The sequence below is a fragment of the Callorhinus ursinus genome, unplaced genomic scaffold (genome assembly GCF_003265705.2).
Source record: "Callorhinus ursinus isolate GAN/ISIS: 27379988/994484 unplaced genomic scaffold, GSC_fseal_2.0 scaffold72, whole genome shotgun sequence".
NCBI classification, from domain to species: domain Eukaryota; kingdom Metazoa; phylum Chordata; class Mammalia; order Carnivora; family Otariidae; genus Callorhinus; species Callorhinus ursinus.
Genome location: NW_027397134.1, coordinates 5,844,759 through 5,871,964, shown reverse-complemented (window position 1 = coordinate 5,871,964; position 27,206 = coordinate 5,844,759). Strand labels below are relative to the sequence as shown.

At 46.4% G+C, this 27,206-nt stretch overlaps 1 protein-coding gene across 9 annotated transcripts in view; it reads right to left on the bottom strand.

Annotated features, from left to right (window-relative positions):
* DEPDC5 (DEP domain containing 5, GATOR1 subcomplex subunit) overlaps positions 1-27,206 on the bottom strand; it is a 122,003-nt gene that overhangs the window by 18,454 nt on the left and 76,343 nt on the right. For 6 of the 9 annotated variants that reach the window (XR_012376442.1, XM_073886868.1, XM_025858126.2 and 3 more), the window contains 9 exons: positions 26,601-26,718; positions 25,743-25,910; positions 24,663-24,882; positions 23,286-23,419; positions 17,299-17,407; positions 14,182-14,247; positions 4,206-4,360; positions 1,987-2,064; positions 1,336-1,468 (listed from right to left, as the gene is read on the bottom strand). Coding sequence is in view for 8 of the 9 variants with exons in the window: in XM_073886868.1 (XP_073742969.1) it covers positions 1,336-1,468; positions 1,987-2,064; positions 4,206-4,360; positions 14,182-14,247; positions 17,299-17,407; positions 23,286-23,419; positions 24,663-24,882; positions 25,743-25,910; positions 26,601-26,718 (1,181 nt within the window). In the remaining variant the exon portion in view is untranslated. The remainder of the gene's footprint in view (positions 1-1,335; positions 1,469-1,986; positions 2,065-4,205; positions 4,361-14,181; positions 14,248-17,298; positions 17,408-23,285; positions 23,420-24,662; positions 24,883-25,742; positions 25,911-26,600; positions 26,719-27,206) is intronic. The other 3 variants (XM_025858128.2, XM_025858129.2, XM_073886871.1) reach the window with 1 other exon arrangement.

Here is a 27,206-nt window from a genome sequence, read left to right as displayed (position 1 = left end):
ATTCCTCTTCCTCTCTCACCAGAAATAAATGGTTAGTGTAATGTTATTCTCATGCATGTTTTTAACAATCTTATTATACACACATGTATTGATAGAGAATGAGGTATTTTTGTGAGATTTTAAATTTTAAATAAAGGGCATAATACAAAAGAAAGAAAGAAAGAAAGAAAAAGAAAAAGAAAAAGAAAAAAAAGGGCGTAATACAATTATCATTTTGTATATTGGATTTTCACTCAACACCCTGCTTCGGACATTTGTCCATGTTGATACATGTCCCTCCAGCTCATTCATTTTAACGGTTGTAGAAGCATTGCATTGTGTGAACAAGGAAATCTGATTCTCAGGAAGATGGGAGTATAAGTAATAGGGCAAAGGCCTTTAAAAACTCCCTAAGAGAACCTCAAAGAGAGAACTGATGATTGCATGCTTATTCAAATCAGTTACTGATTTTACGTTTCAGGAATGACAAGCCTGCTGTTCAGCAAATGGTACCGATTTCTGTGTGGACAGGATGGTGTGAAACACATTAGCCAACTTGACCTTTCCTATTCTCCTCTCCAGTTTAATTCCAGTTCTGAACAGTGTCATTAAATTTAGCAAGTGTTTTCTAGGTGCCTACCATGTGCCAAACAGCATGGTGATATGGAAATGGGATGATAAGAGGTAGCCCAGGGACGCCTGGGTGGCTCCGTCAGTTAAGCGTCTGACTTCGGCTCAGGTCATGATCCCAGAGTCCTGGGACCGAGTCCCAAATCGGGCTCCCTGATTGGCAGGAAGCCTGCTTCTCCCTCTCTGCCTGCCGTTCCCCCTGCTTGTGCTCTGACAAATAAATAAAATCTTAAAAAAAAAAAAAAAAGGAAGATAGCCCAGCCCTCAAAAAGCCCAGTCAAGGTGGGAGACAGTGGAATGAGACAGGCAGAATCTTCTTTTTGTTGTGCCAAGTGCTCTGACAGAGTAAGGACCGGGTGCTAGAAGGTCCCTGAGGCAGAGGCTTGGGAGTTGACCAGAGGGAGATGGGGGCTAGAGGTCAGAGGGAAGGCAATCCCTGGAAATCTTACAGACTCCTCCAAGGTTCAAGAGTGCGGACTCCGTCCAGAACACTTCAGTTCTGATGCGACATTCTGCCGGGTTTTTAAGTCAAGGAAGGTATAGTGTCCTTCAAATCAAGACCTGCGTGTTCATCGACTGCAGACAGGCCTCACACTTACTAAAAGCAGAGCCTCACCAAAACCGGCAGGTCTCGTTTACTAGAAAGACAGCTGCTTCAGAGACGGGCTCTGGTTTCACGGGGGCCCCGAGCAGACGTTCCCACGGGCCCTGCCCGCGCTGTCTCACCTGCATGATGTCGATAGCCATCGCCTGCGTCTGGATGCCCTCTACGTTGTTCACCAGCCAGTGCACCACCTCCGCACTGATGAAGCAGCATGGCGAGAGGCCCTTCTGTTCCGAGAGCAGCTGGACTCCTGTCCTGAATTGTAACGTGGCGGGCACGGAGCAGGGTTATGTGTGCACGGTGGCAACAAGCAGAAAGAGAACATGAAAAAGGAGGGACTCCCACTAGAGCATTTAATATCTGAAGTAAGGCTCCGCACGGTACAATTTCTCTACACTATTCCTAAACCCACAGAAATCTGCAAGACAGGACAAAAGGAGGTGTTATGGGGGGAAAGGAGAAGAGGAAGGAAGACGGATCTGACATTTAAGAGAATTACCTATAGCTGTCAAGCATTATACTAGGTAATTTATGTATTATTTCATTTAATCCTTAGGCCAAACCTGCGACTTAACCACAAGTATCCCATTTTACAAACAAGGTAATAAAGGCTCAGAGAGGTCAAGTAACTTATGCTGGGTCTCATAACTGGTGAACAATACAGCCAGCTATGAATCCACCAAATCACACTGCCTGAGCATCTGAGCGTCACCGTGGCTCAGGGCTGTGAGATCCTCCCGCCCTTACACTCCTACATGTGACGAACCACTTACGAGGGGTGTTTCATGGCTTCTAGGATCTCTGTCAGGGTGGAGGATGAGGTTAAGGAGCTTGCTGCCGGCTGCTGAGAGCTGTAAACAGAGTGTCCAGTCAGCAAAGCAAGGGGGCAAGAGCACGAACCTCAGGGACCACTCTCCCTACTTCTTACAGAGCTGGAGGCCAAGGATGACACTGATACTGAAGGCGTTCAAGCAAATCCTGGGCAGCTACATCCTAGGGCTATCTCACAGGGGGTTTCCTACTTCCAAAGCGTACACATTAAGATTAAAAAAAAAGAATCAAAGTGGTTTTGTGTCCAAACTTGCTTTCCTTAATAGGCATCTCCCCTTCTAATAACGCCTCAACCACTTCTAAGAGATCTCCCTGGACAGCTCTGGTTTTACCCCCAAGACTTTCCCCACCATTTAACCTCACCAGAGAACGCTAGGTAACCTGGTAAGAGCAGGGGAGACAGAATTCCAGTATCATCACTTGTCAGCCGGAGGGACTCTAGTTTCCTCATCTGAAGACGGGGATGATATTATTCCTATTTTTCGGGGGTGTTGTGAGGCTGTGCGTAGGGCTGATACCCACAAAGCCCCAAATGATAAACAATACTGAACAATAACAACAACGTCAACTTTTTGAAACTCTGAGACGTTAAAGGTGCAGGTGAAGGTTGAAGAGCTGGGAGGTGTCAGCGTTCGGGTTTGACTCCAGATCTGCCTGTTTCCAGAGCCCAGATCTTTCTTCCGCCTGAGTTCTTCCTCAGTGGTCTGGCAGTACCTTTAAATATGCGTAACACTCAGCAGCTGAGCCCAGAGCACCGGGCGTGGGCCACTCCCAGCAGCCTACCATACCAAACCTGGGGCTTAGTCCAGAAGCCCCTCAAGTCCATAAAACCTCTATCTTTCCTCAGTCTCAGCCCCCTCTTCCTATTTGGAGGGTCCAGGACTCAGTGGAGCATTTCAGAATCTCAGGTTAAAAAAAGCCTGTGAAGACCACCCCCGCACACACAAAGAGAACTTCTTTCTAATGCCTGCGTCCCCACTACAAAAGTCTGAACAAGAGGCTGTCCCGTGTGCACGAACGTCTTCAATGGCAAAGAACTTAGCTCCTCTATGCAGCCCATTTCCCAAGGGGCAGTACCAACTGCTAGTCAGTTCTTTATCACAAAATGGGACCTGTTCTTTGTCATTGTCGTCATCGGTCCTGATTTGTGTCATTTTTGGTCTTCTCATCTCCAGCCTAAGAATCCCCAGTTTCCCTTTTCTTCCAAAAGCAGAACAAAACCTGCTGCTCAATGAGGAAGCAGAGAAATACACTGCCTCCCTATGCAGGCCTTCCAATCTCCTCCACGTCCAGAGCCAAAACTCACAGCCGGGCTTGACGGGGATACGGGCCTGGGGGGACAAAAGAGACTAGAGCAGTCCGGGCTGTCTGCTGCCTCTGCAGTGATCCTCATCTCTCCTGGCCAGAGGGAGTCAGGTGCCCTGCACCAGATTGCAGGTAAAACCAGCAGACCGAGGGACAGAAAGGAAAGTGGGTGGCTGCTGGCTGGGGCCAGCCAGGTGAGCTGCCACAGGGGGGCCTTCCGCTCTGAGATGAAGGCGTGCAGAAGTCACATCTGAGACCGTTTGGCCAAGGACTGCTCAGTCAGCAGGACAGTGAGGCAGGCAGAACACTGTACGGCTAACACAACTGGGCAGGAAATCAAAAAGAAGTTTTTCAGATATGACGAATCGCATTAAAAGCCGGGGCTCTTTCTCAAGTAAATGAGGTCCAAGCAGCTTCTTCTTCCTCTGGAGACTCAGGAATAGGAAAAGGATAGCCGTGGTCAGATACAACCGGCCACTCATCTGCTGCTCATTCATTTTCCTCAAGCTGTCGGTACTGACGTCCGCAGTCACACACCAGGTGTCAGGCTGGGTGCCGGACTCAACAGGACAGACTGGGTCCTGGCCCCCTTCCCAAAGCCCACTCCTGCACAATGCCTGACACTTCCCTGTGTCTCTGTGGGCACCTGTTAGCTGTCCGGTAAGGCAGGCAGGGCACAGATCCGTAGCCCCATCACACAGGTGCTGCTAAGACCTGAGTGCCCCGGGCTTCCAGGTAGAACTCATGGCTGAGTCAGAACGTGGGTGTGGGACTCTGGACTCCCAGGCTCCACAGCCTTGGAGACCAGACCATCCCCAGTGCCCAGGAGCATGAGTTCGGTCATTCTGAATCTCACCTGCTGTCACTGGAGTTTGCAGAGGGGAAGCTCTGTTCCCCTGAGTTCTGGGAGTTCCCAAAGGCCTGGCTGTTGCCTCTATCCACAGACTGGCCTGCGCTTACCCCCAAACTGGTGCTGTCCAACACCGGGGTGGCTGTCTGGTCCACAGACACCTGTAAGGGATTTGAAAATGAACAAAACAACAAAATTGTTTAAGGCTATTTATATACGTGATCCTTCCCATTCCTCTCTCCTTCCCAGTCCCCAGTGGTCCCTGGTGGAAGAGTTAAAGGGGTCCAGCCCAGTCTCATGAATTCTCGGACCCCACGCCACGGCTGATAGGAAACCGTCGTTCACAGAGAATCCCCAGAACCAAAGAAATGGCTCCAGCACCTGACTCAAAGCACAGATTTACACTAAAGAAAAATCTCCACAGAAATAGTAAGGAAGGCAGAAACATTCCTGTGAGACTGAGAAGCGGGAGAGAGAGAACACAATTAGAGACAAATGGGTGAATAGCCCAGCAAGTGCCCTCCCTCACCATGGCTTACCCTTTGCCACCCCAACCCTCCTTTCCTGTGTCAGTGGGACAGTCAACCTGCTAAGTGCCCAGGCTCAATCCTCAGAGGCATCTGATAGCTCCCTTCCTTCTCCAGCTTCACCTCTCAAGAGAGGCCTAGTCCTATGGCCTCGCTCACCTCTGCCGACTCACATGTATGTCCAAGTCACGCCTGTTCTCCTAGGGGAGGCTGTAACAGTCTCCCACACGACTCCCCCGACTACAGCCTCTCCCCCTGAAGACCCTACCTGCCAGCCACCTCCATTTTCATCCTCCTAAAAAAACAGCTCTAATCCCATCACTCCGTGACTCTGAAATCTTTCAGGTCTCCCCATGAGCCTACCAAACTTGCAGAGCCTTGTGGGTCCAGCACAAACAGCCCTGACCTGTGATGGCCCCACATGGCCCGCCACTCACCCACATACACATTTCCAGCCAAATGAGACCCCGTGTGTTTAATCCCATCTGTGTGTTCCGCCGACCTGAGGTGCCCTTCCCTACAACCACAGGCTAAAACCCCATCAGTCTTGAGGGCAATTTCAAATGCTGCTCCCTCAGTAAAATGTCTTCTGACTCCACCCTAGCTCCCGAAGGAAAACCATCTCTCTTACTCTCTACTTTGGATCCCTATAACCCCCTCCTGGCAGGTGCCAAATTTTGCTTCATGTAATATTATATCGGTCTCATTCCCTTTAAACGTCTTGGAGCACAGGACTATGACCTGTTCACCTAGAAGGGCTGTACTATACCTCATGGCAGATATCTGGAGAGACTAGCAAGCCTTTCAGAGCACTCCAGGAAAAATCTTATTCCTAGTCCCTCTTACATGGGGTTCTTAAGTACTTCTGAATGGAGCCTTCTATTACCAAATATTTTGTTGGATGTTGTAAAAATCACTCCTTCTAAAATGGGGTGTCCCAACCTTGGCACCACTGCCATCAGGGGCCAGATGAGTCGGGGGGGGGGCTGTCCTGTGCCTTATAAGATGTTAAGCAGCATCCCTGGCTTTCACCTACTAGATGCTGGTAACACCAGCCCCCTATCACCACCTCCTATTCCCAGCTGTGACAATTAAAAATACCTCCAGATACAACCAAATGTGCCCTGGGAAACAAAGTTGCCCCCAGTTCTTAAAGAACCATTCTCCTACATCAGGCTCAATGATTTGCAAAAAGACCACACAGACTTTGCTAGCACCATAAATACACAGAGAAATGCAGCAAGAAGCAGCTTGCAATTACCAATCACCAAGAAGCAGCTTGCAATTACCAATCACCACCTGCCTCTAACCAGCAAGACTTAGAAACGGGTACTATCCCATAAAATTAAATGAGAAGAAGCTAACTGAGGGGCGCTAGACCCAGCTCTTAGGTGCTACCTTCCAGACCCCTATATAGTGGGGTTAACTCTCATCTACAGCACCTGAGAACTGCCCCACCAGCCTAAACTGCCAGAAATTTACATGATTCCTACAGCTTTATTTTAGCAGGAATGTGGTTCAGGAGTTATCCTCTGAATCAGATATTGGCAAACATTTTTTGTAAAGGAGCAAAGGGCAATTATTTTAGGCTTTGTGGGCTAGATGGCCCTGTTGAAACTACTCAACTCAGCATGAAGGACAAAAGGAGCCTGACAATGTAAATGAATGGGCGTGGCTCTGTTCCGGTAAGAATTTATTTACAAAAGCAGATGGTGGGTCAGATTTGCCCCATAGCTTCCTGATCCCCTGTACTATATCATATGATGTCCATCTTTCAAGAGGCTGCTTAGATCTTAATACCATGAAAGGTTATGCTTCCCCTGAGCAAATGGTTTGCCTTGATGACCACTCTGAATCCTGGAATAGATATTTCCCACTTTTCTTTGGCTCCCAGAGAGTTCAGGACTGAATTTAGCACAAAACTCTAGATAATTTATAAGACCTCAGGTGACGTCCTATCTTATGTTTTTCTTTTCCTATATTTCCCCATTTAGTCACATTTTATTCTGGACGTTGCATTTACTTCTGTAATCTACCTGAACTAACTTTCGGAATAAACAGAAAGCCAAGGAAAGCTGGATAGACAGAAGGGCAGTCTTTGCGCAGAGGCCTAGAACAGGCAAATAGAGGGAGGTGCTTGGTGTTGGATGCAACTCCATTAAAAAAAAAAAAAATCATTTTAAAGTAATCCCTACACCCAAAGTGGGGCTCAAACTCACAACCCAGAGATCGAGTCACATGCTCCACCAACTGAGCCAGCCAGGCACCCCAGAGGCAACTCCATTTTAAGAACCTTGTCCCAAATCCTCCTTACAGAGAGATTCCATGTAACTTGCGTAGACCCCCCCGCCTCCAGGAGCTACAGTTGAATCTCTCTATCCTCTTTTGAGTAGGCTACAGTTAGGGACTTACTTCCAAAGAACAGAGTATAGAAAGGGAAAAATAGTAACTTCATAATGGAGACAGGTGACAAATACTACATCACCAAGTGATGAAGGTTCCTGTGACCAGTGATGTGTGGATCCCATGTACCCCCTGATATGATGTGATGAGAAGCATACTTCACCGCTGAGGTAGTCTTGTCAAGAACCTATAACTCTACCATGAGAAAAACATCAAACCAGCCCAGAATCAGAGGCATTCTGCAGGATATCTATCCAGGGCTCCTCAAGACTCTCTACGTCATTAAAAAACAAGGAAAGACTGAGAAACTCACAGACCAGAGGACACTGGGGAGACATGAAAACTAAATGCAACTTGGTACCCCTGGATTGGAGACTGGAACAGAAAAAGGACATTAAGAGACAAACTGGTGAAACCCAAATAAAGTCAGGGATTTAGTTAATTAAACAAACAAACCCTCATCAGCAACACCAATCCCCAGTCTCCTTCCCCTTTCCCACACGCCCAAAGCCGTGGGAGAAGATGAGGGATGGAGCTCCACCAGGGATGTCTTAGAGGTTAGCACCATCCACAACAGGCACCCCCAAGGACCCTCCAACTTGTGTGCCTGTCAGAGCCCCACTTTCTTATGCTGGAGGACTGTCAGCCACCAGGAAGCTGCCAGATCCGCCAGCCCAGCACTCTAACTGTGCCTCGAGGGTGGGTAGAGACATAACATACTGCTATGTCTTACCTGGAGACAAAATAGGCTTTCCCCTCACCTGGCTCCTTTAGGGCATTCAGAGGCATTATAAAGGGACCCATGACAGAATCTCATATTCAGAGAGCTCGGGAGTAACTCCCAGCTCCATAGCCAGGTTTCCCGAGGTTTGTAATATCAGGGAAGGACGGAATATCCTTCCAATCAAACCTCTCCCCGCTACCCTCATGGAGCTTGCCATGTGGGAGTGGGAAGGAAAAACAGACATTAAACAAGGAATGTCCATATTAGGACAGCTCTATGCCCAGGAGGAGCTCGAGATTTCTGATCTCAATTGAACCACATTTTCTTCACAGGTATAGCCTCCCTCTCCTATATGTCCATCCCAGCCTCTGATTCTGAGTGGTTATTTATATTTTCATATCTCAGCACCACTCTAAAAAAAAGGAAGAGATTTTCAATAAATAGACATATAATAAAATAAAATAAATACATGAGAAAATCCAGTGAACAATGATAGAAAAAGTGAGAAAAAGAGTAAACAAGGGTAGGAAAAACATGACATTCTAGAGTCTCAATAAGTACTTCGGGGCGCCTGAGTGGCTCAGTTGGTTAAGCGACTGCCTTTGGCTCAGGTCATGATCCTGGAGTCCCGGGATCGAGTCCCGCATGGGGCTCCCTGCTCGGGGAGGAGCCTGCTTCTCCCTCGGACCCTCCCCCCTCTCATGCTCTCTCTCTCTATCTCATTCTCTCAAATAAATAAATAAAATCTTAAAAAAAAATAAGTACTTCAATGATAACATTTTAAATGTCTAGACCTGTTCCATGCAATACAGTAGCTACTAGCTATATATGGCTATTCAAATATAAATTAAAATGTAAAATTCAGTTCCTCAGTTGTACCAGCCTCTTGTCAAATGCTCACTAGTCATGTGTGACTAGCCATCTGTGTTGGATAGCACAGATACAGAACATTTCCATCATGGCAGAAAGTTCTATTGGACAACACTGTTCTAGAGCAAAGGTGGCAAACAAAAATATGTATAGGGACCATAGATCTATATTGGCACAGCTGGCTATTAAAAAAGGAAAAGAAAAGGAAAGGCCACAGGCTGCTCCAAGGCCCTGTGACTGTTGCCGGGAAGGAAGCCAGGCCCCATGTCTAGCTTATTTTACAATACAAGAGAGAAACCTGGTTTCTGTATGAAACCTCCTGATTTTTAAATATTTCCAACTACTTCAAAAATTAAAAATGCACAGCAAGGCTGAACATGTTTTCAGGAGCTGGGAATGAAATGAATGTCCTGCACGTAAAATTGTGCTCCTGGCAAAAGTCTTGCACGTAGATTTCTGATAAGAACCTGACTGACGGTGCAGGGTTTAGGAGAGGGCAACAGTTGATTAATATGACCCTAAGGTCCTCCAGGGGTGGGGGAAACTGAGCCCCCGGGGACATGAGCTTTTTGTTCACTCAGGTCTCCAAAGAGAGAAAACAGATCAAAGGGTAAAAAGTCCATTTTTGGTCACCAACGCTGACTTCCCAGGGCTCCCACGAGCACGCAGAAAACTGCGGCCCTAACAGCCGTGGCTTCAAAGTGCACTCTGCAAAAGCCTGGGGGCCTGCGGTACATTGCTGGGGCCATCACAGGGCGCACCTGCTGGGGGCTGGGAGCCTTCTCCAATCCCCCACATACTTAAGCCAGAATGGTTCCATGTTTGTCGGGTGATAGTTCAGGGTTTGGTGTAAATTATCCACCAGGAAAGAAAGGGTTCCATTTTTTTTTTTTTTCTGTTCCATTGTTTAAATAAACATTTTTGTGTCTATCTCCCCCATCAGTATTTCTAAGATAGCACTTACTGAGCCCCTCCTAAATGCCAGGCTAGGTGCTGAAGAATCAACAGGGAGCAACACAGACATGGCAGCCGCCCTATGAGCGCTTACAGGCTAACGGTCTCATGAAGTCGGGCACTAATCAAATCCAGTCCTACAAACACAGAGGTAGAACTGGGAGAAGAGGGGAAAGGAGGAGCACCGACCGGAGCTGTGTGACTCTAAGACGGAGGATTTCACTAGCTGGCCAGGAGCTAACCAGGCACAGAGGGAATAGTGTGTGCAAGGCATTGCGGCAGGAAAGCTGGTGCCTAGAGCAGTGTGGAGAAAGGTTCCTGTCACCAGAGCCCAAGAGTGAAGAAGAGGATGACAGAAGACAAGACTGGAAAGGGAGGGAGGGCCTTGATCATGGAGGCCCTTCCAGGCCATCGTAAGTATTTTGGCCTTTATCCTAAAGGAAAGAAAGGATAGACTGAATATGTGCCCCCAAAACTCATATGTTGAAGCCCTAATCCCTAAGTGATTATATTTGGGGGTAGGGCCTTCGGGAACTGATTAGGTTTAGATGAGGCCATGGGGGTAAAGCCATGATGGGATTAATGTCTTTATAAGAGAAGAGACCAGAGCTTGCTCTGTCTGCCACCTGAGGACACAGGAGAAGGTGGCCCTCTGCAAGCCAGAAGAGGGCCCTCACCAGGAAGTGAATGTGTCATCACCTTGATCCTGGACTTCTCAGCCTCCAGAACTGTAAGAAGCCAATGCGCTGTTTAAGCCCCTAGTCTATGGTGTTCTGTTACAGCAGTCCAAGCTAATACACCGTGGAAAGGTAAACCCTGGATGCAGGCTGGGAAACAGACTGACGAGGGCCAGGATGGAAGCAAGGAGACCATGCTGGAGGCTCCTTCAGGACCAGGATGAGAAATGGTCATAGGGACTGGGGGCGGGGCGGTGGTGATGGAAGTGAAAGAGAGAAGCAGGTGAGTCCTTACTGGACTGAGCCCCTGAGCCCCACGCCTGCTTGTGAGAGTAACTGGCTGGGGGTCAGGGGATGGGGGGAGGAAAGAGAGCCTAACATCATCTCAGGCCTCAGGTGGCAGGAGTCTGTTCTGCTTGACTGTGATATTCCTTCAGGCTCCAAACTGCAGACTAAAGGTATCAGGCTGACTTCTGAGGAAAATCTCATTACCAAAGGCTTCTCATGCCCTCCAAATTCTTATGTCAGTTTGTGATGATAAAAATCGATTTCCAGAGAGCAGGGCACAGAGAGAACTGTGTAGTTCTGTTCCAGTTATCAGACAGAGTGACGTGTTCATTATCATTAGAATGATGAATTGGTGGCACAAGGAACCTATTTCCCAAGACCGGTGCACAGCCCTGTTCCCTGGAACCCTCTGCGCACTGCTGTCTGTTTTAATTTTACAGGCACTTCCTACCCTGAGCAGAGTCAGAGTTTGGGTGATGCCCTCCTCCCCCTTGGCCACAAGGAACCCCTTCTCAGCAGAGAGCTATTGTGAAGGGCAAAAATCACAGGCAACACCCTGGCGACTCAGAGCTGCAGGACTTACTTTTATGAGGTCCAACAGGGTCACCCCAGAATTTCAGAGATAAAAGGCATAAGGGAGGTCACCCAGGCCCAGCACATTTTTACACACACACACTCAGGGTAAATAGCTGACTGGCCCAATCAAGCTGGTTCACTACCTGGTACCCCCAGCCCCCCTCCTCCCCGCCTCTCCCACACAGATAACACGTATGGGGAATTTACTACGTGCCCGGGTCTGAGCTAACCACACAGATGCTTCATCTCAGTTCCCTCTCGCAGCAATCCTACAAAGAAAACACAATTAGTCCCATTCTACAGATGAGAAACCTGAGGTTCAGGGAGGTTAGTATAGCTGCCAAAAGGCTCACAACCAGTCTGACGCCAGAGCCTACACACTGACAGTCTTTTTTTTTTTTTTTAAGAAAAAAAAATTTTTTAATCTACTTACTTGACAGAGAAAGAGAGAGTGGCAGGCAGAGAGAGAGGGAGAAGCAGGCTCCCTGCCGAGCAGAGAGCCCAACGTGGGGCCCGATCCCAGGACCCCGGGATCATGACCCGAGCCAAAGACAGATGCCCAACTGAGCCTTCCAGGTGCCCCTACTGACAGTCTTTTAACATGTAGCACCATTCTCTTAAGGAGCTCATGACACACTCTTTGTACTTCCTCGTCCGGGAATTAGGGTGGAGAGCAGGGGCTGCAGGAATGGGGGAGTAGGCTCTAATAAGCAGCTGTCTGAAATGGACACGGAAACCTGGCACAGTAGGAATCCTATCCTAATCCCAGCCAGTATCTGGCCACCACATCCCATGCAACATGCAATATTGTTCCTGCCTCAGGCTTTATTAGAAGTGTGTTACCTAGTTTCCAAATATGTGGGGCTTTTCTGGTTATCTAGTTGTCCTTGACCAGCTGCTTAACTGCTTTGTGCACAGAAAAATGCTTTATAGGATTTCATTCCCTTGAAGTCTGTTGAGAAATGCATATTCTTTCTAATCCTCAAAACTACACTACAAAGAAGATATTTTTATTTCCTTCAAATGAGGAAACTGAGGTTCAGGAGGTTAATTCACATGCCTAAAGCAGCTCCCTGGTACAGTGCTGAAGACGAAATCTGAAAGGAGCCCTCTGACTTCAGTGCCCCTCTCCCTGCACCGTGTTAGAAAACAAACACAGCAAATTCCATGTTACGTATCTTTTAACACAACAATAATAAATAAAACAAAAACAAATCAAGCACAATTTCATTTTGTATCAGTATAGAGGATCCCTTACTATATAGGAGCAGAGACAATTTTTTGATTTATATGTAAGCTTAACAACACACTTGGCCGGTCATATAAACTTTATTCACGTGCCTCTCCCAACAGCTCATTTTTATATGTGATTTCCAACTGTGAGAACTTGTCATTTTTGTTCCATCTGGAATTCCGCCATGTGAAGCTATGGGGACTGCTACATTATTACGGGACTCATAAAACAATTCTCTTCTGGCTCTGCTGATTTTTCTTATGTTAAATTCTAACCCAAGTCCAAAACTTTTCACCAGAGTCTCTTGTTAGAAAGCAAAAGGTTAATAAGTCCACCCTGAGTTTGATTTACACCAAAAATGCAGCATACCTCCCACACTCAGAAATCAGAGATTCCTGATTAGAACTCAGATCCCGATCAGGATTTGGCCAGGGTCACACAGCTCACTGGGAAAAGACAAGCACAGACCTCTGAAGACCTGCACAGACAGGCACGGCATCACCCGACCTCTTAAGGGAAGACTCCAATGCTCACTACCCCTTTTCCCTCCAGGCACAGTGTGCTAAATGGTGCAGGGGCTCAGCCACTCACGACTTGTGTGTCTTTGACCAGGTAATGTATTAAGCCTCAGTTTCTTTATCTGGAAAATGGCGTGATAACATCTACACCTCATAGACTGTTGTGAAGACTGTGTGTGCAAAGCCCTTTGCACAGTAGCCGACAGAGTAAGGACTCAATGTTGGCTTTCTGACTTTCACCAAATAGGGATCCCTTAACCTTTGCCCTTGAACCCCCCAAGTCCCGTCCTCCTTAGTCCACCTGTTTCTCCATAAACCCTCTCAACTCTTTCAAAACTCTGTAACTAAGTCAATTTCATATACTTAGGGGCCTCGATAAAGGGCAGAGAGTCCAGTTTCTCTTCCCCTAGGACCTGTCAGAACAGTAATTACTAAAGTCAATTACAGAGCAGGGGTCACGAGTCAAGCCTGTTGGTCCTGGATTTAAATCCCAGCTCTACTCTGTACTGTGTAAAGCACAACTTCTTTGTCCTCCAATTTCTCCATATATCAACTTAGGATAAATTAACTCACAGGCCATGTAGTAAGGATGAAATGAGAGAATACTACGTGTTTGGCACAGAGCAACTGAAGACTGTTTAATCTTGGAAGGCCTATGGAGGTCCGCTCTAAACCCTTTATTTGACAAATGAGTTAAGGGAAGTCTAGAGGCGAGGCGAGCTGCCCAGGTTCATCCACCCTTAGCCTATGACAAAGCGTATGCCTATTAATAAATGCTTGCTGTTTCTCACCACTTCCTGCTACACTGCTATGAATTTATCAGGTTATACTTGGAGGAAAAAAGTTAAGTGTTCAGTTCTTAAGAAAGCATACTTTACGTTGCTTATATTATATGGACAAAACACCTAAAAGGGAAGATGCTGCTGATGTGGCAGAGACTCAGTGGCAACCACACGGAACAGACAGGCAGACTTGGGACACGCGAGCATCAATGCTGATGTGCTCGTCTGCTCTCCTGCATTAACCATTTGCATCCCCCTTTGCCGCCACCGACCCCACGGGAGGGACTGCACACCTCTGAGACCGAATTCAATTTCAGCTGCCCTTCAAACTCAGTTTCAGCCCACTTCCATGCGTTCAGAGCCGAGCAGAAGGCCTCTGCTGATGGGACAGGCATGCCCGGGCTGCAGAGCCCTCTGAGTTTGACTGACCTGTGGGTAGAAGGCGGACGACGCTGTGCGCGGGCTGCGGACAAACTCCATAAAGAAGGCCCCGTCCTGAAGTCAGAGGAGGAGGAAGCAGCAGCAGCAGCGAATGCGAGGGAGTGAAGGGGCGAGTGTGGACCCATGGTGAGCCGTCGGGGGGAGGGGAGGTGGCGAAAGAAAAAAATAAAAATAAAAACAAGGAGGGAAGGAGAGAAACAAGGGCACGTGAGGGGAATGGAGGGGAAACAGAGAGAGAGAGAGATATCCACCCAGAAAGACCATATCCAAATGCAAAGCATTAGCGGGAACTCACACCTTCCTGGGCAGAATGTCCCTGTGTCCCAAGTACAGGGATAGAAGGTGTGTCCAAGCTCCCTCAGGTCTCATCAGAGCCCGGCTTGGATGTTGCACCCTCCCACATAGCTCTGAACTTTCTTCAGACCTATGTCAACAGAGAGGAAAAGGCCACAGAGCTGCTTGGTGGGGATGGTGGGAGAAAGCCTTCAGGGGTCGCTTCCTGGCCTCCCACCTGGCTGGGTGACCAGCAGCCCTCTTGGAGACATACAGAGGTTTGAGGTTTTCAGTTAATAAACATGGCAGCCAGATGGGAGAAGAGGATTCAACAGCAGGAAAAGTTGGGATCCAGAAGCAGCAATACCTTCTCCTCCACTGGTTTGTGTAACAAAATAACCAAGAAGCTGAGACATATATAGTGTCAGAAACATATGCATTCATAGGGTGGGGGTGGGGAGGTGGGAGAGTTCTGAAGCTACCTTCCCCTCCCAACCCTAGTCTTGTGGGGTCCAGGCTGCCATGTATTTGAAACAAAAATGACATAGAGGACTTTCCTGAAGACCCCTCCTTTCATCTTTCTTAAAGTCAAGAAGTGTCTTTTTGTCCCTTCCAAATATTTTACTTGTTAAATTCTATCACTGAAATTTGGAAATAGCACTTGGTAAGTCTGAAGTTCCGCTTTCTTACAACTTTTCTTCAATTCTCAAAGTAGAATCACTGAACTATGCGGGGGTCCATTTTATCAATACTGCTGCCATTTCCCATCAACCACTTCGAACTCAAGTAACAAACCATGGACACGTGTGGCTATGGAGATGCAATTTCAGGGACCGCTCTCTGCACCCTAACACAAGATGCTAACTGGAGACACTGTTGGCATTTCTGAGTATATCACCTAGAGGCGTTCCCTTTGACCATCTCATAACATCTTCGCTTCCCTTTGACCATTTGGGGATCTACATCTGCCACAAATGATAATCATCCAGGTGGATTTTAGCATTCAGTTGGAAAATGAGAAGAATGTTCTAAACGGCAATCTAATATTTGGCCATTGGTGCATTTTAACCTTAATGCTTGTGGTTCTATAAGTTCTCTACTTCTCAGGCCTGTCCCAGACACTGGTTCTCATCCTCAAAGATGGCAATAAATATGGGTAACAGCTAGTGGGTAGCACACAGGGTGCCTATGCATTCTCATTGTTTCATCTGTGTCCCTTCTCTGCTAGAACATATAGAAGCAGAGGGGCTAATGCTGCTGAGATTCATGTACATGTGGAAAGATTCTTTCTTGCCGGACAGATCATTCTTTATGCAGAGACTATCCTTGGGACTATACCTAAAGTCACTTCCTAGAGCTGGGTGAGCAAACTACAACCTGCAGGCCACTGGTGTATTATAGTCTGTAAGCTAAGGGTGGGTTTTAAAATTTTAAATGGATATAGAAGTACCTAACATTAAAAAAAAAAAAAAGTGCCTACATATAGCCCTGATCTTGCCTCGGCTCACAAAGCCTAAAATGTTTATTTAGATTTGCCAACCTCTGGTCTATAAAATACATAAGCTGCTTATAGTCTCAGTTGATACTCACTCTTTCTCAGATTTTATTTTATTTTATTTTATTTAAGATTTTTATTTATTTGACAGAGAGAGACACAGCGAGAGAGGGAACACAAGCAGGCGGAGTGGGAGAGGGAGAAGTAGGCTTCCCGCCAAGCAGGGAGCCTGATGCAGGGCTTGATCCCAGGACCCTGGGATCATGACCTGAGCCAAAGGCAGACGCTTAACGACTGAGCCACCCAGGCATCCCTCTTTCTCTGATTTTAATCCCTCCATCCTTGTGGGATAAATTTATCCCAAGGAAATAATAAGAGAGGTGGTCAAATAATTACGTGCATGGACGTAGTTTGCAGTATTATTTATAATTGTGATACCGGGCAGAATAACTGTAAAAACTTAAGGAATAATTACCAAACTTCTTTTTAAAAATCAGAAACTATCTACATTTTTAACAAAAAATATAAATGAAGGTCTAGCCATATGATGAAATATTATGTATTTTTTAAAAATCATGCTTTTGAAAAATACTTAATGACTAGAAAATTTTCAAGGTAAGAAGTGAAATAAACAAATCCATAGACAGATCTACAAGTTGGCCACAGTTTTGAAAAATAAAATATATCTATTGAATCTCCTTCATCTTCTAGTGATAGAGACCAGGTAAGAGAATGCACAGTCAGCTCACCGTGACGCCCATACCAGAATGATCTCACACTCTGAATTTCCCTGAATGAGTAGACAGAGCGAAGTTTATTGGTCTTAAAGGATACAAAAAGCCTGACCTATGGAGTTTTGGGCCCCTTTACTATACTTGCTATACCATACAGAGGCCCAAGGCCCACGTTTTGATCTTTTCCCCCAGGAGATGCTTCCATTTGACTATATTTCTCAGGAGTTTAAGCAGACTGATAGGAATTTCTTTACCAAAGAGTGAGCTCTCATAGGAGCTGCCCCACCAGCTTTCTACCTCCTGTCTGGGAGAGCCAAAGATGTGGCTGAAGGAAAACCAGATGGCCAATTTCACAGCTCAAGCCAGATCTTGGGACTTGACCAATACAGTTGAGCTCAACTATATTGTATCTGCATTTATCTAGCAGTTAACTTCCTTACAACTGCAAGCAGAAACTGCTTCCACAAAAATCATAATGCTTAAGAGGGTTTAGGGTAGAATTCATCCAAATCCTCAGCACATTTCATCCCTGGATTCGAACGACCCTCCACATCGGGTCCCTGAGAGCACGAGGCAGCTCCGTGCTGGAGTGGCCCCCTTTACCTTTCGTGGGCTGTCCACGTAGGTGGGAGTCATGGCAACACTGCTGCTCTCAGCTGGCTGGGAGGAGCTCTTGGCACCAAGCACAGCTGCCTGCTGTTCTCCTAGACACCTGAAAGATGAAAAACACGTCTGTAGCTTGCTGAAAGCCCCCTGGTAAAGGGTCCACGTCAGCCAAGATGAAATGAAGGCAGTTCTGTTGTCGGCTCTGAAACACACACTTCTGCTCTGTTTCTCCTTCAGGCCCGACAAATACCCTTAATTGCCTTCATTGTCCTGAACAATCAACAGTCCTCCAAGGTAAAGAAGAAAAGAGCCCAGTTTATTTATTTATTTTTAAAAATATTTTATTTATTTATTTGACAGAGAGAGACACAGTGAGAGAAGGAACACAAGCAGGGGGAGTGGGAGAAGGAGAAGCAGGCTTCCGGCCAAGCAGGGAGTCCAATGAGGGGCTCGATCCCAGGACCCCGGGATCATGACCTGAGCTGAAGGCAGACGCTTAACGACCGAGCCACCCAGGCACCCCGAAAGAACCCAACTTAAAAAGCACTTATGGCGGTACCTATTACTTTGAAAAGTGATGTGACATGGTGTGAGTGACTCCATCCATAAACACCATTTTTTTAATCTGCTGGGAAGACCTGTTCTCGGTTTTTCTTAAATATACCAGCAGAAGCACATTCTGAAAATTAGGGTTGCATTAACGTATGACATAAACTATATGAGGAAATGTGTTGACTCCCCATACATTTGGAAGGTTTGTATGTTAATTTTTCAAATGCACGCCCTTATATCCCTGCCCCACCCCCCCAACCACACAAATCTAACAGGCACTATCTCATGACCCAAGACAACTATGGTTTCTTAGGACATCTTATCCCATCTCAGTTCTGATGCACATAAAAGCATATTTCCATGTTTATTTTCCTTTTCCCTGTACTAAAAATAACTATGGGTCACTGTAACTTAAATGCTCCCCCAAATTAGACTGCTTCAACACATCACTGAATTTTTATTTCATAGATTCCAGAAGTCTCAGGTTATATATAGTCTCAAATCTTCATTATTATTGCAACATATACTTCATGTGGTGGACACTGTGAGGCACGGCCCAGATCCCTCTGCTGTGGCCTTGCTGCCACAGTGGCTGGGCATATTGTCCAGCTGACTCAGCTGTCAGCCCCTTCAGGGACAGCCCCAGCTGCAGAGCTCTTGCTGCCCCACCTCCCACCCCGCAGCGGCCCACAGACAATAAATGATCAGTGAGGGGGTGTATAGGTCTGGCCATGTTGGTCCAACTGGGCTCATCCCTGAAGCACTTATGTTCTAGCTCCAGGGCTTGAGTGAGGTGGCCCAAGGCTGTCCCTGGCCCTGCGCTGCACCTGGACTTCTCCCTCTGTCCACTTCCTCCTCCCTCCCGCACGTCCTGAGCCCACGGACTTACCTTAATAAACATCCTGCATGTTAAACTCCATCTCAGTCTGCCTCCCCAAGAACCCAGTCTGTGAGACTGCCCTACTCTTACATTCTGACATGTTTGTTACAGATTGTCAAGTAATCTCATACCGGAGATTAAAAATCAGTTTCCATGGTAACCTGTTATACTTTTTCCCCCTTACTTTGTATTATGGAAAAATTTCAAACACAAACACAAGTAAAAAGGCTAAGATAGTCCCTACAAACCCAGCCCCCCAAACTATATACTTAGAGCCAATCATGTTTCATCTATACCCCTTATCTACACATCCCAATTATTTTGACGCAAAACTCATACATATTATTCCATCCACAAGAACTTCAGTATGCACTGCATCCCTAAAAAAAAAATAACTTTTGAAAAAACATAACCACAATTCCAACACACTTGAAAATTTTTTAATTTTCTAATATTGAATATTTCACCAACTGTCTCCCCAAAGTCATTTGTACAGTTTGTTCAAAACAGGTTTCAATTAAGGTCCCTACGTTGCAGTAAGTTATGTCTCTTAATTCTCTTTTAAACCGTAAATTCCTCTTCATTTCTCTTTATCTTTATAATTTATTTGTCGAAGGAAGTAGCTCATTTGTCCTGTAAATTCACACAGTCTGGACGTGCTGATTTTCTCCCCTTACTGTTTATCATGTTCCTCTGTGCCTTGTTTACTTACTTCCTGAGAACTAGAAGTTCTATCTAATGGCTTGAGCAGTTCAGGTTCAATTTTGGGCAAGAACTCTTAAGTGGTGTTGTGTATTTCTGTCTGGAGGCCTGTAATGTCTGGCCCTCTCTCTCTGGTGATATTAGTGGCCACTGGTGAACCCTGTTAGATCCACAAGTTTGTTAAAGATCACACATGGTAATAGTCTATCATTCCTTCAGTACCTATGAGCTGCAATACTGAACAAAGACAAACCTCCCTACACCAATTACTTGTTTACCCTGAGGTATAATTCATAGAAGAAAAGCAGAACAAATGCTCAATTCTTTCCCATGTCCCTACACCACACTGTCTCTCTCTATCACATTGAAGGGTGTCTTCCTCTGAGCCTCATCCACAAATGCACACTGTGACATTCTCTCATACTTCCCCAAGGCTGCGGGGACAGGAAGCCCTGGTTACCCCGCCCCCGTGTCCCCTCAGACAACATGACAATCGCCATTTACCTAGTTGCCTTCCTTGTGGGGACCTGTGGACTAGGAATCAGGGATTCAGAGGCGAGTAAAACCCTGTCCTTGCCCTTGGAGGCTCCCTGTCTAATGGCTCAGAAGAAGGGAACCTGCCCGAAAACAAGCAGTTATACTATACATATGTACATGTGAAAACATACACGGAGGCACACTGCCTTCTGCCGGGATGGAGTTGCCGGCCAAGCCTCCACAGAAGCAGTGACAATAGCCTTTTGGTGGTCTCTGTCCTGACTTGGCTGTCACCGGGTTATCCTCATTGATTAGGAGCAGCTGAGCCAGAACCAGCTGCCCAGACTGGTCCCAGCCATGCAATGGGCAGGAGGCTGAGACTTCTGGGGCCTCTCTCTAGCTTCCACAAGAGCCTGACAAAACGTACATGACTTCAGATACAGACTAGAAGAGAACTGGAAGAAACAGACACGATTTATGGTAAAATGGCAGGACTACAGATGACATTTTATAAATTCTTTTCCATATCGTTATAGCATTGTTTTTCATAATAAATAAAATTGGATCTGCTTGGTGCAGCAAAAGCAAAAGAAAAGCACACAAATAAAAAACACTGTGAGCAAACATTATATAAAGGTCTGGCTCCCTCTACTCTACCTCCTGCATTGAGAAAACGTAGCAAGTCACCCAAGAGCAGTCATCTGGGGAGAGAATAAGTCTCGGGTCTCTCTGTCCTGCCTCCTGCTGTGAGGTTAGCTGAGAGTCTCTCCCCACACATGGGGGGACACTACCACCCCAACTACCCTTCCTCTTCCAGTCTGAGCAGAAAGAGGCTCCTTGGAGCATGTTAAATGATGACTCACTGACAAATTATAATAAGATCCCCCCCACCCCCAGTTTCACACCCCTCCCAGCAACATATGTTCCTTGTTCTTTTTTCCAGCGGGAAAGATCTGTGATTAGTTACAGGGAGAACCTGCCAGGCTGAGTTCTGGGTTCTTCCCTTGGTCAGATAAAGGCAAATGGACCCAATTCCCTCAGTAATGAGCCCAACATTTGCCTACACCCCCCAGTGTCCCTGCCAGGTTCCCTTCTCTCCCTGTGTCCCTTCCTTTCCATTCTTTATCACCCTCTCTCCAGCTTCTGTGGCCTCTTGCCTGACTAGTGAGAGACTGCCAAAGGGTCTCTGCCTCTTGGGGCCCACCTCCCAGGCCTTCCTATACATGGGGCTCATCTCAGAAAACACTTCTGCCAAAGACACTGACTGGATATTTCATGATATTAAAGAATGACTATAACCTTTTAGACAAATTACAGTATTAGGATACTTTTTTTTTTTTAAAGGGGTACTTCTCTTTCAGTGATACATACTGAAATATTATAGATGAAGAAATATGATGCCTGAAATTTAATAAAGAATAAAAAGGGAAGGTGAGAGCAACGCATATGTTGCAATAAATGAAATAAGATTGGCCATGAGTTGATAATCATCGAAGCCGTGTGATAGGCAAACAGGGATTTATCATACTAGTCTAGTTTATCTGTTTGAAATTTTCCATTAAGGGCGCCTGGGTGGCTCAGATGGTTAAGCGTCTGCCTTCAGCTTAGGTCATGATCCCAGGGTCCTGGGATCGAGTCCTGCATTGGGCTCCCTGCTTCTTGGGAGCCTGCTTCTCTCTCTCTCTCTCTCCCTCTGTCTCTCATGAATAAATAAATAAAATCTTTAAAAAAAAAAAAAGAAATGAAATTTTCCATTAAAATTTAAATTTTCCATTAAAATAAAAAAACTTGCAAAGGATCCCTCTTGCTATGAGAATGTGTAAGGACAGCTTGGCATCCAACTTCCCACCTGTCTGTCCAATTGCATCTCCATGATGCCTCAAGCTCACTCAGTGTGACTTTTGGAAAGCCTAATGTGCACAGGTTCCTGCTGCCACACAGCCCAGACAGACAAGGTCTAGCCTCCCCTAACATCTGTACAGGGACCCTCAGCATCCCTTCCTCTATCATTCCATGACTACTTACTGTGCACATCCTATGTGCCAGGCACAACACACAGCCTCTACTCTCAGAGCACAGGCAAGCCAGGGGGACCGTGAGCAAACCTTGGAGAATTCTGGAAAGGGCTCTGATGGATGTCGGCCCAGGATGCTAGGAAGCACAGAATCTGAGTTGGCTGGGAGGACGAAGGGGCAGGGAAGGCTCCCAGAGTGGGTGCCACCTGCACACGGGAGGTACTTTCTCCTCTTGCCCAAGTCCCGCACCACTCCCCCACCCCACCCCACCCCCCGTATAGATGCTTCCTTTCCTGCAAGGCCAACTCAAATCCCCACTCCTGGGATGCTGTCACTGCCCTCCCAGGCAAGATGTGGCCCTACCAGTGTCCTGGGAAATGCAGCACTTAATGTTTAGGAAGGGACCACACAAATGCCTAGAGAAGCTGGCCAGGTCACACATCTGAGGGAACAAGGCAAGTCCAAGATTAGTGGGTGTGCTGGTTCTCTGGTAAACCAGAGGGCACATGCCCATTCTAAAGGACCAGCCTTCCCATGGCTGGGTACGCATGTGGACCCAGTACTATAACTGAGGCTCTTCTATTTCTCAAAAGGCTGGATTTTATCTATTATCTGTAATACAGTGTTGTGCTATATTATCTGTAATATATTGTTTTATATATAATATAATCATGTATCATGTTGTGTATACTATATAATTTCATATAAAATCCAAATTTGTATTTGAAATCTTCAAACTAAAAAAACGTGGCTCAGATATTTTAAAAATATTTTGTGCCTTTAGGGCAGTGCAACTACTCTGTAATGGTAGCTACGTGTCATTATAAATTTGTCTGAAACCCACAGAATATATACCACCAAGAGTGACCTGTAAGGTAAACTATGGACATTGGGTGATGATGATGTGTCAGTGCACCTTCATCAATTATAACAAATGGTCCACTCCGCTGGGGGTGTTGACAATGGAGGAATCCATGCAGGTGTGGGAGACAGGGTGTATATGAGAAATCTCTGTTCCTTCCATTCAAGTTTGCTTTGAACCTACAACTGCTCTAAAAAATAAAATCTACTACAACAAACAAACAAAGAAACCTCACTTTGTGGGCCAAAGCAAATGTATTTGTAGTTCAAATTAAGCCCCAGACGGCAAGTTTATAATTTCTGGCATATTTCATGTTATTTGACACTTACCATTATTAACCCAGTTCTCTGCTAATGTATGCATCTTTTTCTTAATTTCAGGCTCTGTGCAGATAGAAATCATATTTCACTCCCACTCACAAAGGGGGATACTGAAAACCTTTGGAGCCTGTGTGGTGGTGTGGTGGGGACGAGTCTCCCCCCAAGCAGGCACTTACTTCTGACTGGCCTCCATCTCCAACAGGGCAGACAGAGCTGAGGTTCCCTTCTTCCCAACCGGGGGGCCGGTCGACTCAAGGGAGTGTGTGGCAATGGGCCCGGTCATCTGTAAGCCTTTCATGGCGGTCCCTTTCTAAAGCAGAGAAGAGGAAACAAGGCCATTAGCCCAAGTGGGCTCCCTCAGTGGATACCACTCACAGCCCAGAGCGTGCCTGCTGCATCTGTTGTGTGTCAGGCTCTCTGGGAATCCAATTCACAGAGGCAAGCAACACAGGCCCTTGTTACTCGGTAAATGCTGAAAACTGCTTTTTGCTTGAGCTGAAGGCTCGAATGCCTGTTGACTCAAAACAAACTGCCTCTTTGAGGTGGATTCCACAGATAATTTCACCCTTGTCCTGGATCTAGAAAGTAAATAATGTTTTATCTAAGTCATGGAAGAAGAAACTGAGTCCCAGAGAAGTTAAGTGACTTATCCCAAATCCCACTGGAGCTGGAGGTCAAGCTCTAATCATCTGGTTTCAAGACCAAAGCTCTTTCCACCATGCACGGTCTTTTGGAAATGTTTCTTTCTTTCTTTCCCTTCCTTCCTTTCTTTTTTTTTGAAATGTTTCTAATTATAAGCAATGCTGTGGACAAAGGATAGCTCGTACGCAAGGAAGAACACCGAACTTGGGGTTAAAAACACAGTTGGTGATGCAACACTACTCACACTAAAAAGGAATGAACTACTGAGACGAGCGACAACTTGGATGAATCCCAGAGGCATTGTGCTGAGTGAAAGAAGGCAGCTTCTCAAAAGATTACATTATACGATTCCATGCATATGACTTTTGGAAAGGACAACAGTAAAGTGACAGAGAACAGACCAGTGGCTGCCAGGGGTTAGAGATGGGGGCAAAGTGTGACTATAAAGGGTAGTGTGAGGGGCGCCTGGATGGTTCAGTCATTAAGCGACTGCCTTTGGCTCAGGTCATGATCCCAGGGTCCTGGGATCGAGCCCCGCATCGGGCTCCCTGCTCCACGGGAAGCCTGCTTCTCCCTCTCCCACTCCCCCTGCTTGTGTCCCCTCTCTCACTGTGCCTCTCTCTGTCAAATAAATAAAATCTTAAAATAAATAAATAAACGGTAGTGTGAGGGGATTTCTGGGAAGTGACAGAACTACTCCGTATCCTGATTATAGCTGTAGTGGTTACATGAATCTATACATCTCTTAAACTTTACAGAACTGTACACACACATCCAGAATTCCAGATCTGCCCTTTATTGGCTGGGTGTCTTCAGACATATCCCAACCCCATGAGTATTACTGGCCAGAGAGAGGCCCCCGAGACAGGAAGAGACCAAGCACAGTCCCCAAGAGGCCCACGGAGCCCTACCCGCATCATGCGATCCGAGCGATGTCGCCTGCGGATCCGGTTCAAACCCTCCACAAAGCGGATAAAGCCATCCAAGAGCTGCCACTCCTCCTCGTCTGCCCGGGGCCTGTCCCCATAGATGTCGCAGTGGGCTTCCCCTTCTGTGATGCGCTTAGTGGCAGTGACACAGGCTGGGAGCAGCAGGAAACGGGTCCTCCAGAACTTCAGAGACTCAATTAAGCTGTGAAGGGCCAAAGGAGGAAAGGGGGTGGTGGTGAACAAAAGCAGGTAATGAAAGCACTCACAGGGCACCTGCATGGCTCAGTCAGTTGAGTGTCTGACTCTTGGTTTCGACTCAGGTCATGATCTCAGGGTCAGGAGATCAAGCCCCTCTTTGAGCTCTGCATTCAGGGGGGAGTCTGCTTCTCTCCCTCCCCCCTGCTCTCCCTCTCTGTCTCTCTAAAAGAAGTACACCTTTAAAAAAAAAAGCACTCCCAGGGAAGGTCCCATTTCAAGCCTGTCTTTGCAGTTGGTATGTGAGGGGCCATCTCCCCTTGAGAGAGTGTTCGTCTGATGCTACATCTCATGGCTTCATTTGAAACACAAGCTCTAGAGGAAGACCACAACGGGTACTTTTAATTTACATCCCAGAGATGTCAGGATGGTCGGTTCTGTGCACCCAGACCCAGTGGGGTTGTGGTTTTTATCATCACAATCATAAATGACACACAGAAATTAAAAATCAAAAATGAGCACCACAGGTAGTCAGGAAAAGGTTCAGAACATGGTCTACACTGACATTCCATCAAAGAACACTTCACCACTGAAGTTTCTGTCGTTGTTGTTTTGTGGTAAAACGTGCATAACAAAATGTACCACTTTAACAGTACTTCAGTGTACAATTCTATGCCACTAAGTACATCCACACTGTTGTGCAACCAATACCACCACCCTCGTCACTGAGTTTTTTAACTAATGCAGATGTGCTTTTGTTGTTTTCTAAAACAAACATCATTTTGTAATCAGAAAAAAAGGACAGATGTGTTAAAAGTTGGGCACACCCAAGGTAGCTGGATGGAAAGCCAAAGTATGTTCTCTGACCTGAAGTCCTCAGAGCCGGCCGAACAGATATACTGATCTAAGTAATTCCACTTGTACTCCTCCAGCCGCTCATGGGAGAATTCCACCCAACAAGAGACAAACTCCGAGTTTGAGTGGGAAGGGCAGAGGCTGTAGGTGTAGTGGATCTGGGCAGACTCATAAGGGTACCTGAAAAACAAAGGGCATGCCCAGAAGTCCAAAAGAGAATCACTCCCTCCACCCAACCCCTTTCTTCTGGATCTTTCCATCTCAATACAGTTAGCAACATCCTTGGCATTCAATCCTAAAGTGTGGTAACCAACTCATCCCAAGGGACTGGTAACAGAAATTTCTCAGTTCTTAAACTCTGTCATTCTTTTATCATCCCATTCTTTATTTCTAATTGGCTTGCTAAGAATCAGGCTACACTGTAAGGTGAGTCAAGTTCCTTTTAGAAGCAGGTGAGCTACAATGGTAAAATAACCCTAGAAAACAAACAAGTAGGGCGCCTGGGTGGTTCAGTTGTTAAGCGTCTGCCTTCGGCTCAGGTCATGATCCCAGGGTCCTGGGATCGAGCCCCGCATCGGGTTCCCTGCTCAGCGGGAAACCTGCTTCTCCCTCTCCCACTCCCCCCGCTTGTGTTCCCTCTCTCGCTGTGTCTCTCTCTGTCAAATAAATAAATAAAATCTTAAAAAAAAACAAACAAACAAGTAATTCCAAGAAAAGGAAAACCAACCACTCAACATACCTTGGTTTTAATTATATGTCACATAACTAATTCCATATTCACTAGGTGCACAGTTTGTGTTATAAAGAGAAGTTCAGATGTGGACACAATTCAGGACAGTAGCTGAAAACCTGAAATCTCCAAGGACTCACTTGGGAAGGTAACGTGTCACTGTGATCATCTTATCCTTCAGCGTCACTTTGTGGAACGTTCTGCCCATACTCAGCCAGTACTGGTCCTCCTCCTCAGGGCGGTTTCGGGACACAAGGCCTAATAGAGGGGGGAAAAAGTCATTTCCTCCATCTGGCTGAGGATTGTTCTTTTAACAGGCAATAGCATCTCTTCCATATACAGTCAGAAAAGGAGAAACAAGAGAAGCAACTCTTTCTCTTGAGGGACGGTTTCATGGAAAACCGTTTTTTATTTTTGGTTAAAAATAAAAAAAGTCCTAAGTTGGCAGAATTCTCTGTTACTAAACCAGCCAGCAGCAGATTAGAGCCCAGAGTGCAGAGAGCATCCGGAAGATGCACTCAAAGAATGAACAGCCTGATTCCTCGGCCTCTGAGAAGGAAAGTTCTAGATGAGATGCTAATAGGCCAAGAGTCAACTCCGGGACTGAAATGGAACTCCACTCCACTCAAGCACAAGCTGCTGCCCCAGCAGCAGAGGTCCTCACCCCATGGTGGCAGCCAAGCTGGCGTCAGCTTCCATGACTCCCACACCACCGTAACCCTGCGTCAGTCTTAAAGGACTACTGT